Raw genomic sequence first — 11,667 nt, 5'->3', positions numbered from 1 at the left:
GTTTGTGCCACTGGCTGGCTGGGGGCAGGTCCTGTCCCAACAACCAGAAAGGATTATCAGCCAGTCCAACACATGGAATGAGGCATTGCACATCACAACACACTGGCTGTTGAAACCTTGCTCCAGTAGCTGTTGTGAGATGCTGAGTGAGATGCTCAAGTAAACAGGGCTTTATCTTAATGGAGCCACCTTAATTTCCACCAGACTGAGTTTCAGCTCCCACCCCACACCACCCTACAAAAACACAGCCAACAAAACCTTGAGGTAGTAAAAGAAACTTTCTTATTTGTGGAAGGAAAGACAATAACAAATTAAAAACCTGAATTCCTGAGACAAAGACAGCAGTTAAATTATATCTGTATATGAATCACCACTCATATTTCATAGTAAGATCAGTCTTACCACATCTATTACTTTTTACAAATGTAGATTAAATTCTCATCATATGAATGATTAAGTTCACTCAAGCTTTTTTCAGGTGTGCTGACAGGTTACAGCCCCTGCAAAATACATTTATTCTAATCTTCAACTATGAGACTATGCTGAGGAATCTGAGAAAGACTTAAAAACTAACAGTAAAGCCTTTGCATGTGATTTCTCTTCAGTATTTTCAGCTTCTGCAACTGGATCAGGTAAATTGCTGTTACTTTTCAAAGTACCAGTAAGAGTTCACCATCCTATTGACTACCAAGCTTGACCCTCAGACTTTTAGCAAGGCTTTGCTTCCTAAGATCAACCTTACTATGATATTAATATTCTTCTCTCTAGTCCTTAATGTAATCCAAGGCTTCTAGGGATCTCAGAAGCCACAGACAGAATTTTTTCAGAGAACATATACTTTGTTTAAAAAGTATATGTAAAAAAAGGTGACACGGTCAAATAGGATTTCCATGTTGTTAACTTTACAGAAAGGTTTGCAGTGTCTGGCTTACATGATTTTGATATTTCAACATTCCAGTAAGTGCACAAAAATCTAACACCTCCTTAAATGAAACATAAAAGGATGAGAAACTCCACAGTGCACCTGGTACTGTTGCCATAGTTGTCTTTGTGCTGAAGGGTATTGAAAATGATGAGGTAGACAGTCACAGCAATGGACAGGAGGAGAACTTTGAGTTCGAAGCTCATTTGAAGAAATACCGAGCAGGCAATGAACCCCAGTATACAGCAGTAAGCATAATACTGTGAAAGAGGAATGTAAAGGTAAAGAGCCTTTGCATTATTCAGAACTTAGGTCTAAAAAAATGTTCAAATCACAGCAAATTCTTTGAGTTCACGGTCACTGCAATTTAAAGCAAAGAAATTACAATCACTTAAAGCTTTTTTTTTAATGGCACTAAAAGGATGAACTTAATATCAACTTTAGTTTATTTCTATAATTTGTTATGGGTAAACAAGAATATTTAAACAAAAAAAATCAACATAAATAAGCAATGCCAGATAAAAACTGAAGTGTCAAGAATTTATCTCCTGAAGTTTATTAATTTAAGCAATTATTTATTTGAAGTTTGAGAGCAATCTAAGTAGGTTCACAGTCCATAGAACCAGCAAGTCCAGTGCTCTAATCCTGTTCTGACTGTGCTTTCCCATTGTAACCTAGAGCAGATGCCCCATTCCCAGCCCCACACCAGTAACACACGGAGGCTGTGACTGGTTATCCAGCCTGAGACCCAGCTCCTCAGAAGAACTATGATGCTAATTAGCATTATCAAGCTATGGCCACTGTCCCCTTTATGGAATTGCTGAGCACTTTGCCAGGGAAATCCCAGCTCAGGCAGGGTGTCCAAGGTCAGCCTGAGCTGGCAGCACCAAGGATGGTACCAAGAGTGTGGTGCAGACAGAACTGCTGCCTGCAGCCACAGGCACAGGTGTCAGGTGCTCAGCTGGCATACTTCAGCTCCGAAATTACCTCAGCTTCTGCTCCTCAAGAATTCATTTCTCTTTATGCACAAAGCACAGTTTTCCCACCTGTAATAGCACAGGCCTACCACAGAACTGTGAGATTCTTGGCTAAATAATTAACATTTCTACTTAAGTGAATGGAACCAGGACAATTTGTGAAGCAACTCCTAATCAGAGCCCATATAATAAACATTATACTAACTCTGTCATCCTAAAGACATTGAGTCTACCTCCAAAAGATATTGAACACTCTTCCTCAAACCAAACCTCTGGAAAAGGAACCACTATGTACAGAGTGCCAAGAGAGGTCTGTCAGCCACTTAAGCCCTTTCACTCTGTAAACACACTTTACTGGGACACTTGCAAGTTCAGCTCTCATCTTTCATACTCAAGCATTATCATCATCCTGTTCTGCTGGTTTTTTCCTTAAAGATTTAGACATCCTTCTCAGTCTGAAATTTCTAAAAACTAAGCCATACTTTACTTAGCACAACAACAGCAGCTGAATTATCTTGATTTTATAAACAATTTTTGTGCTGTCAGATATCTAAAAAAGGTTCCTTTTATACAGCAATAGGACCTGCCATTTATCAGTAATGTACACCATATTCAAAGATCAGGCCTAAGATGCATTCACTACTTACAGTTTCCTCTATGCAGGAATGAGTTGTGTTTCCAAAAGCCTGATGTACAAACATGCAAGAACAAAAAATCACCAGGTGAGCACAATGTGCATTTCATTTGTGTAACTTATCATTTTTCATGAGCACCTGAATAAAAGGCTCCTCACACACCTTGCTGCACATAATTCAAAAACATATCCATCATCTAAAGGAGTGGCCAGGTGACAAAGGAGCATCCCAAACATCTGGATGAACTCAAAATAGAACACTACTTTGGCATTAAAGATAAAAAGTGAAATTCCCAGAAATAATACTTTTGTGTCACTAGTAAGTGCTGAATTTACCCTTACAGAAATGCTAGAGAACACCTTTTAAATATGCTGAGAGACCAAAGTAAACCAGAACTTCAGTTTTATACATGAATACTCCAGACTTCTGAAAATCCCTAAAGGATGCACACAAAAGCTATATATAAAAATACTAAATATCCCTTAAAACTGCCTTGTGTCATGAGCAAGTCTTCATGTTCAACAATTTTAAAAAACCAAACCCCTATCTTTATAAATAAAAAGAAAAAATATAAAACTGTTGCCATCTATCATGACATCATCCTACATGATAAGAGTTGGACTTTGATGATCCTTGTGGTGCTTTCCAATTCAGGATGTTCTATGACTCTATACCCACCATCCAAGACTAATTTCATTTAAATCCTAGAAATTAAGATGGTACTCTACTCACATAAGTGGTAGCATTCAGGTCATTTGATCCAGTAAAGTTGGCAGGTTTGTTCTTTTCAGTAGTCTTGATTTATTGGAGGGGAAGAAAAAAAACCCACATCAATAAAACCAGCATACAAAGTAATTAGCAGGTAATCACTGGTTTTTTTCCTATGTATTTTACAAAGAGTATTGATCTCGTTGTCTTTTCACTGCTACTGAATAAATGTTGAAATACAGTTGCATCCCATGTAGTTGTACTAAACATATATGCACACACAATCTGCAAGAAGGTTAAAATTTACTTATTTTCTAATTGGGGGTAAAGGTTTACATTATGGCTATGTTAATTTAGCAGCTATCTGGCACAAACATGTGGTTTTGTCTCACCCCCCAGTTTCACAGCTGCTGTTCCTGTTTTCTTTCAGTCTGTCTCTGGTGGTGTTCACATGACACCACTGTGAGTCAATTCAAGGACCTAAGCCAGCAAAAAAAACACCCTATGAAAGAAAATTAAGCATTTTCTGCAGTATTGCTTTCAGAAGGAACTCCCCATGGAATCAGAAGAATGGCAAGGCAAAGGAACACATGGGATCAGGACACCAGTTTTAGTAGTTAACGATCAGTTAAGGGGAGCTGTTAACACACAGAGCTTGTTTAAATAAAAGAAACCAGCACAGTTATTCAAATGTACATGGCCTGGGTGCAATATAATATTCAAACTAAATTTAAAAGACAGATGCCATTTCCACTTTACTTCAGCAGTACCTACCCCCAATGCCTTTGCTTTTAGAAGGGAGCCAAGCTATATTCTTCCCTCCCTCACCCACGTTACTACCAGTGAGTGCAAATACCACAGCAAACTGCTTAGTGTGCTGCCTGCCACTGCCAAACGTTTCAAACCACATTAAAACAGAAAAACATCTTAGTGAGGAGGGTTACAATCAAGAGCTGTTATAAGTGCTGTCTTGAAAATCAGAAAAGTTTGTAGAACTGAAATCTATCGAGTGTACTTCCAGTTCCACAAACTAGGAGCTTTTATTTTTAATGCTTTTACTTGACATCATGCACTACTCCTGTGCGAATCAACTCGTGTTGTAAGGCAGGCATTAGAAAAAGCAGCAAAATCTGGTACTTGATGAAAAGAAAGCAGGAAGTTACTGAAACTGTGGATTTTACAATAAGTTCATTAATTCATGTGATTACTTACCAAGTTAAAAATGGCTATAATCAGCAAGGCAGCTATAGTGATGACTGCTAGAGGCAGCCTAAGCAAAGGCATTGTTTCCACCTTCTCTGAGACAGCACACAGATGGCGCAGGGGAGGCCACTGGTCTGAGCAGCACTTCTGTAAACACAATTAATTAGTTTCAGTAACAGATAACACTTTGATACAGGGAAAGAAATATTTCTAAATATAAAGTTGACCTTTTTTCTGCAGGAGAGTGTCAAGAGCCTTCACTGGAATTCTAATTTAGAATCTCCTCATTCTGAGTCAATGTCTAGCACCTTTCCCCAACCGAAAATAGAGACAATGCTTCCTTTCTTCAAACGGGTTGGGTTTCTGAATTTGTGCTTTAAAAATACAGAATTATGATCTGTTTGAAAGTTTTAGAGAAAAGCTAATAAAAATGCAGTAAAAATTTTGTGGAGGTTTTTTTCATTATAGAGCTATAATATTTGGAACTATATGTTCAGATTAATAAATTGAAATCAACCCTGGACAGTCCCCATTCTTGCCATCCCTATGTCCTCCAATTGTTGCTATAGACAAAAAAAAATCCAGTAAAGCACATAATTTTAATGACTGCAAGCATTATTCCGTTATTTGGCTACACCAAAACACTCCCAAGCATAAAACTCAAGTCTCATGCAACTGCAGTCCTGGAATTTTCTATTTTGTCCATGTGTTTCTACACATGTAGAAAAAACACATGAATGCATATACACACACGTCTCTCTCGCTCTCCAGACATATATGCAAAAATCCATGTTTATACATATATAGATACCATACATACATAAAATCCATAAATCTGTCTAACCATACAATTAAATAAGTCATAAATCTTTATCCCATATCCTGAGTGCAATTCCCTCATTTTTTTCTTTCCCCTTTACACAGTTTGACCATGGCTCTGAAGAGACTTTCTTTCCCTGGAGAGCTCCATCCCCTCACTGGGTGCCGCAGTGCAGTGGTGCTGCACGTCCCTGCTCTGGCACAGTGCAGGTTTGATGAGTGCAAGGAACATTCTAGAATCTCTTCTCTAAAATCCCTTCCCTCTCCCCACACTGCTCCCAGGCAGTTCTTGACTTTTTTTTTTTTTACTCTGTATCATTGAACTCTGTCACTATGGGCTCTCTCTGTCACTATATATTTTTAACCACAAATTGCACGTGTTTAATAATGCAAAGAAAAAGGAACTACAAGTGCAAAGTGTCCCAATTGATGTAATGGTGAATTTGGAATTCTAACAGCCATGAAATCCTTGCCAATAAATTATTCATATGTTTGCAATTTTCATTACACTTCATAAATTATTATGAAAACTCATCTTCTGTTCCAACATATTTCAATATTGTTTCCAGAATAGAGAATTACAGTATTTACAACCAAAATTACTATTAATGACAAACATTAAAATACATTTTAGAAAACCAACCCCATGTCCTCCCTCCTACACATCTATTTTTGCACTCAAATAATTCTGAATTATTGTGAGAATTTTCAGACATGAAAATCTGTTTCAGGCAATGGAATCTTCTGGTAACCTGAGGTTCAAGGCTCCTGTAACTTCTATTGAAATTACTAACATTTCATCAGCCTAAAATACAGACCAAGTTGCTGAAATATATCCATCCACTTTTGAAAACAGGAAGTGTTTTTTAAAGTAAACTTACCAGACATTTCTCAGCAAAGCACACAAACAAAATAAGTGCAATGATGACTGCAACAACTCCAAAGGAAATTCCCAGTTCTGCAGTTCTAAACAGAAGAAGAAAACACTAAAAAACCAAGTTTAAATATGGTTTTTCTTCAAATACCACTGAATAACAGTAACATCACACTGGTTATGGTTGCTCTGTTGCACAATCACAGCTTTAAGAGATTCTGCTCCTGATGGCCTGAGCCACTGCCCTGTGCATAAACCACATGGAAACTGCACTGCAACAGCCATGAAAAACAAAGGTGCCATACACTTCAGAATTATCCATCCTCTGCTTTCTTGGAGCTGTGACTAGCAGCTCAAAGCTGCCTCCTTGTAGCTCTACAGAAAAGGATCACTGAGCACAGTCCAACCAGCTAAATCCCATTTTCCTACTGCTCAGCGGCCTTACCGCCAACTGCTTTTATAAAATAGTATTTCTTAACTGACCTCCTCCCTGTGTGTACTAAGCAAACAAAATATTAAAGAAATACTTCTATTTTATTTTCATACTAATATCTTGGCTCTTATGCCAACAACATGAATGCAAATCCCTTATCATGGGGTAAATTAATGTATGTTTCTTAAATTTAACCCCTCAGGAACTCCAAAAAGTTCTGAAAAGAACCTCCACATGCATTTCACTTTAGCTGTTGGTTAATTTGAATTATAAATAATTAAAATACCAGCACTTACTTTGGCATGATAAGCATCTGGATCCCAAATATACAGAGGAACACAAAACTGGCACATGCAAAGTAACTCTTGAGTTTCAGAATAGGAATGGTGCGGTACTGAAACACAGAGAGAACAAAGCATCAGGGCCATTTCAGGGGTGCTTCTTCTTAATTTTATTACACTCTTGTGATGACACACATATACAAGTTTATACTGTATTATTAACAATGTACTAAAGCAGAACAAAAGAAGGCCACCACCAAAAAAACCCAATCACTTGAACATCTTTCAAGAAAACAGCCCAGGCCAAAGGATAATTTCCAAATTTCCAACCTAGAGGGAAATCCAGACAGTATATAAAACAGCTCTCCACAGATGCCCATGGTCCAAATCCTTATCAGGAAAGGACATACACAGAAGTAAACCTAAAGTGTATGTACAGACCTGTCACCCTAGTTTTTTAAGATTTTCTAGGCCATTCTTGTGGTGAACTTTCTCAGACGCTTTCTGTAAATAACTGATTGTTTTGTCTTCTTTTATGGAAGAGGAGAAAGTTGACAGACTGTTAGTTTGACCAGTGTCATTGGAGAGGTGTCACTATCACCCTCCAATCCGCTGTCACTTTTAGAAAACTGTAAATGTTAGAGTCAGGAAAATAAACGCTCTCTTTCTTCCTTCACCTTGAGAAGGTAGCGTGCTTGTGTTCTTTTGTGTTGTTTAGTGACACAGACCCACACCAGTAACTACATGCACAGCACAGTAAATTTAACAGCAGTTATTCAAACAGAAAAACTACACTGCACCTAACAAATATCAGCATTATATCTACCATGGAACAGCCACAGCAAACAAAGTGTTTTCATTATGGATACAGAAATTTTTTTTTCTTTCCTTCTTTAAATCTTATTACTTTTGAGGGAAGTCATTTATATAAAAAAATTATCAAACTCCCACTGACTCCCTTATGGCAAGAATTTGACTGCAGATTAGAGACAATCTTATTTAAGCTCAGAATTTTCATTCTCAAGGAAGAATGACCAGTTCAAACACTCCTGAAATCTGCTTTCCATTAGTTACCAGAAACCTCTTAGGAGGTCACCTCCAGAATCCAGTTTCAGAATGCAAAATTTCAAAAATATTCTTACACTGCTCTGAGGGGCAAATCAAAGACCAGAAAGGATTATTTTGCTCTTACCAACCTCTTTTTCAAGGCCAGGTTCTGCAAAGATCAGTGAGAATCCACAGAAGTCATCTGACCTGCCACACCAGGGACTGCAGCCAGAGAGAGACAGGGGTCACCAGGAGCACACAGGGCCAAGGACAGGACACAGAATCATCCTGCACCTGAGACCCACAGCCACTCCCAACACACTGATGCTTCTGCAAGGTCTTTATGTTTCATAGCAGAACAAAGCAGTAAAAATATAACATTTTTACTCATCTGACAGACAGATCCACAATACTCACAGACAGCAACATCTGCCAGCTACATGAAAAATGTAGCTCCAAACCTTCCTGAAGGCTAAAGAATAGGAAAGTGTAACAGCAGATGTTAGAGAGGGCTCACAGCCTCCAAAAACTTCCCCTAAATAACATCAGACTCCTATTAGGAATACCTGAGGTACAGCATTCCTAGAATTCTGATGGAAGAAAGAGTTTTTCTTCTGTAATTCAGTGTTTTAAGAATTTGCTAGGAATTTAAATATTGTATTTTAAATTAAAACAAAACCAAAAAAAAGAAAACTCAAGCCACCATCACTGCCTGTATAAGTCTGTTTTTAAATGCAAATTCACTGCCAAAGGAATTATCTGCCCCTGACAGACCATTTGCCTTCAGTGGACCAGACACTAAAGCAACTTTATTACCCCCAAAACTGTTTTGACTTTATATATAGTCTTTTGTTCAGAACAGCACCTCATCTCATGACACTTCATGTTTTAATAAAGAAAACATTGAACAGCAAGACTGATCACTGGCTTCTTGCTAAATAATGCAGTGACACTTTCATATTTAAATTAAATAATAAAATAGAAACTAAATAAAAACAAAGACCAAAAAAGGGGGCAAGACAAAAATCCTGATAACTTTATGCGTATATTTTATATGTAGGCTTAAATTGAGAATACTGGTTAATCCCAAAGAAAAGATGAAGAATAAATGAAAGTACTGCATACGTAGTTGAACTGAGGCCTTCAATGGTTGACATCATTTCATCATAAATATCTTCCTCTATCCTTCCCTTTTGAGATGAATTTCTGAGGATGAAAAGAAGTCTGTGTGACAAATGCTACTCAGAAACAAGTAACGGGTACAGAGCACACTTTCTCAGCACACAGTGGGGCAAGCCTCCAGGGAAAAGTTAAACCAGAATGCTCCAAACTGATTAAAAAATACACCCAGGAGCACTTTACTAAGCATTTCTCTAGTTACCCAAATCATGCATTTTTTCAAGAAGCATTTTAACAAACTGAGGGAACGTTCCACAAGTGAAAATCAGCTCCTTATTTAACTCAGTGCTATGGGTACCATTGACAATTCTTATCACATTGTAATATAAATTTGCTTGCGGCAACCCAGCAAGCAAAACAGAAATCTGAATGACTGGGGGGACAGTAAGAGCAGAATCTCCTTTTAGAGTCTGCTAACAATAACACACATGAGCTGAGAAATCTTCCAAAGGCCAAAGATTTAGTTTAACCTTTCTAAGGCAGGACTACCATACACACAGTGATGAATCAACCAAATGATCACATCCTTACAGCACACTGAACTGCAAGAGGAGCACAGGAGCACAAAAAAAGAGAAAACAAGGTACTTGACAAACCTATCAGAAGTTCTCTGGCGCCCAGCAGAACACAAAGGTATTTCCTAAATAAAACAGAAATTCAGAGTAAGTTACACATTCTTTGAATAGCAAACAGCTATGGAAAACAAACATCAAGAAACTACCAAAACCATTTTTATTCAGAAATAAAATAAATCAAGAACCATTCTCAAACAGAAATGTTTCTAAAAACCAATCCTTTCCAGTGATGTTTTCTGCTTTAACAAGCGAGAAGTGAGTGTTTTCTGACAAAAAAGATTGTTAGATCTTCCCTCTTATTTTTCTCTACACACCAAAATAATTAAGCAAGCACCAGTAGAAGCAAGCAGACTGGAAACCACTTCCACACATCTGAATGGATGCTTAAATTAAAATTTACTACAGCTGTGGCTCCAGGACCACACCTGACAGCATGCACATCTCCTGCTTTCAGAAAGGGAAGATGGAAGGAAAAATTAGTTTTCTTATATTTTAAAATCTTAAAAACCTTAAGAATTCTTGATGTTAAAAATTCTTTACTGATAAAATCCAGTTGCAAGGAGAGCGTGTGGAGGGATTATTTTCTATACATTTCAATTAAGTATTGAGTGTGTCCATCTGATTTTCTTAAAAAAACCACATGGACCAGGCAGGATCTCAAAATGGGAAAAATAATAGGGAAAATAGATAGTTTTGCTTTGAGGATGTACTATGATTATAGTGTGCTAGAGAGATTGGCAGTGTGAGAATGGTGAAGGTCTGACAGGAGGAGAAAGTCAGAAAGTCTGCCTTTTCTGACTGAAACAATCCAAGGAAAAGGCAACACAGCAGCAACAGCAATGCACTTCTGAGGAGAGCAGCCAGTATTTTTCTGTACCTATTCACACTTCCCCTTAAATGTTATTTCATTCATGATCTCAAATCATGTATTTCCACATAAGCTATGAGTAATAGCTTTCCATATAATTTTGCAACAAGAGGCTGGAGGGAGTTCATAAAATAGCACTTCTTAAGTTCTACTTTCTCATTGTTCATCTTCCCATGCTTTTCTCACTTTTGGCACCGAGGGGTTAGACACTGTCCTACAGCCCATTAGCTCACGGCTGGGAAAATCACAATTCCAGCATGGAAGCTGGCAGTGCGCAGCACTGCTGCCTAACTACAGAGAGCAAGGGACAGACACCCCTCAGCTGCGAGCACTGCACACCAAGGGTCAGAGCAGCCACACAGCCACCAAAGGCAGGTGTGGAGTGGCACCAGAGCAGTTTGCAGCACCCTGGTCACTGACCTTCCTGCGGCGGCCCTGCGAGCCTGAGCAGTCGCTGCTGACGCTCTCGCGGTGGCTCAGGTGCGCGAAGGGCCGCGCCGCCCCCCAGGACTCCAGGTACCGCGTCATCCGCACCGAGGCGCGCATCTTCAGCCCGTCGTTCACCCGCGCTTTGGGGACGTGGCTGTTTGAGAGGCATTGCTTGGACTGGCAGAAAGAAAACACGCCCATGGACAAAACAGAAATTCAGGCAAATTACAAAATACTGAAGCTCTGTAGTAGTTTAAGTAAGATTACACAAATCTCGCCGTTTTGTAGGGCTCTGGACACATCAGCAACATGTCAGCCAACCTCAATTTCTTTATCTCATTTAATTAAAGTGAGATAAAGCAAATCACAGCACAATGAATTGCCTCAGCTGCATTCACCAGACTAGGCTTGCAACACTGCAACAAACTCCAGGTTTATGTACAGTGATGCAAGGGCTCACAGGATCTTATGAACAGATAGAGTTCCCTTGCAGTCAGCACTACAGCAGGGGAAAAAGGTGCCAAACTCCTGAGCTGCTGGGGTGTATCAAAACAGTGGTTAGAAGATCCCACAAATTACAGACTCCACATTAGATTATATCTGTGTCACAGGCGCTGAGTCAGGCAGTACAGACAGTATGTACAGCAATACCCTTGCAGAACTACAGGATAAACCAAGACATCAATGACTGATAATTCTCTAACATTTCACAAGTAT

The 11,667-nt window shown here is 38.8% G+C and overlaps 1 protein-coding gene across 1 annotated transcript in view; it reads right to left on the bottom strand.

The window, feature by feature from the left end:
- ADCY7 (adenylate cyclase 7) overlaps positions 1–11,667 on the bottom strand; it is a 53,705-nt gene that overhangs the window by 6,466 nt on the left and 35,572 nt on the right. Inside the window, exons 12-21 of the mRNA XM_005426454.2 lie at positions 10,942–11,127; positions 9,675–9,718; positions 9,025–9,105; positions 8,049–8,121; positions 6,868–6,965; positions 6,146–6,230; positions 4,455–4,592; positions 3,267–3,329; positions 2,547–2,585; positions 1,025–1,182 (exon numbers count right to left, since the gene is read on the bottom strand). Of these exons, the coding sequence (XP_005426511.1) occupies positions 1,025–1,182; positions 2,547–2,585; positions 3,267–3,329; positions 4,455–4,592; positions 6,146–6,230; positions 6,868–6,965; positions 8,049–8,121; positions 9,025–9,105; positions 9,675–9,718; positions 10,942–11,127 (965 nt within the window). The remainder of the gene's footprint in view (positions 1–1,024; positions 1,183–2,546; positions 2,586–3,266; positions 3,330–4,454; positions 4,593–6,145; positions 6,231–6,867; positions 6,966–8,048; positions 8,122–9,024; positions 9,106–9,674; positions 9,719–10,941; positions 11,128–11,667) is intronic.

The sequence above is a fragment of the Geospiza fortis genome, unplaced genomic scaffold (genome assembly GCF_000277835.1).
Source record: "Geospiza fortis unplaced genomic scaffold, GeoFor_1.0 scaffold405, whole genome shotgun sequence".
In the NCBI taxonomy this organism is placed as follows: domain Eukaryota; kingdom Metazoa; phylum Chordata; class Aves; order Passeriformes; family Thraupidae; genus Geospiza; species Geospiza fortis.
This window is presented reverse-complemented; position numbering and strand designations above follow the sequence as displayed.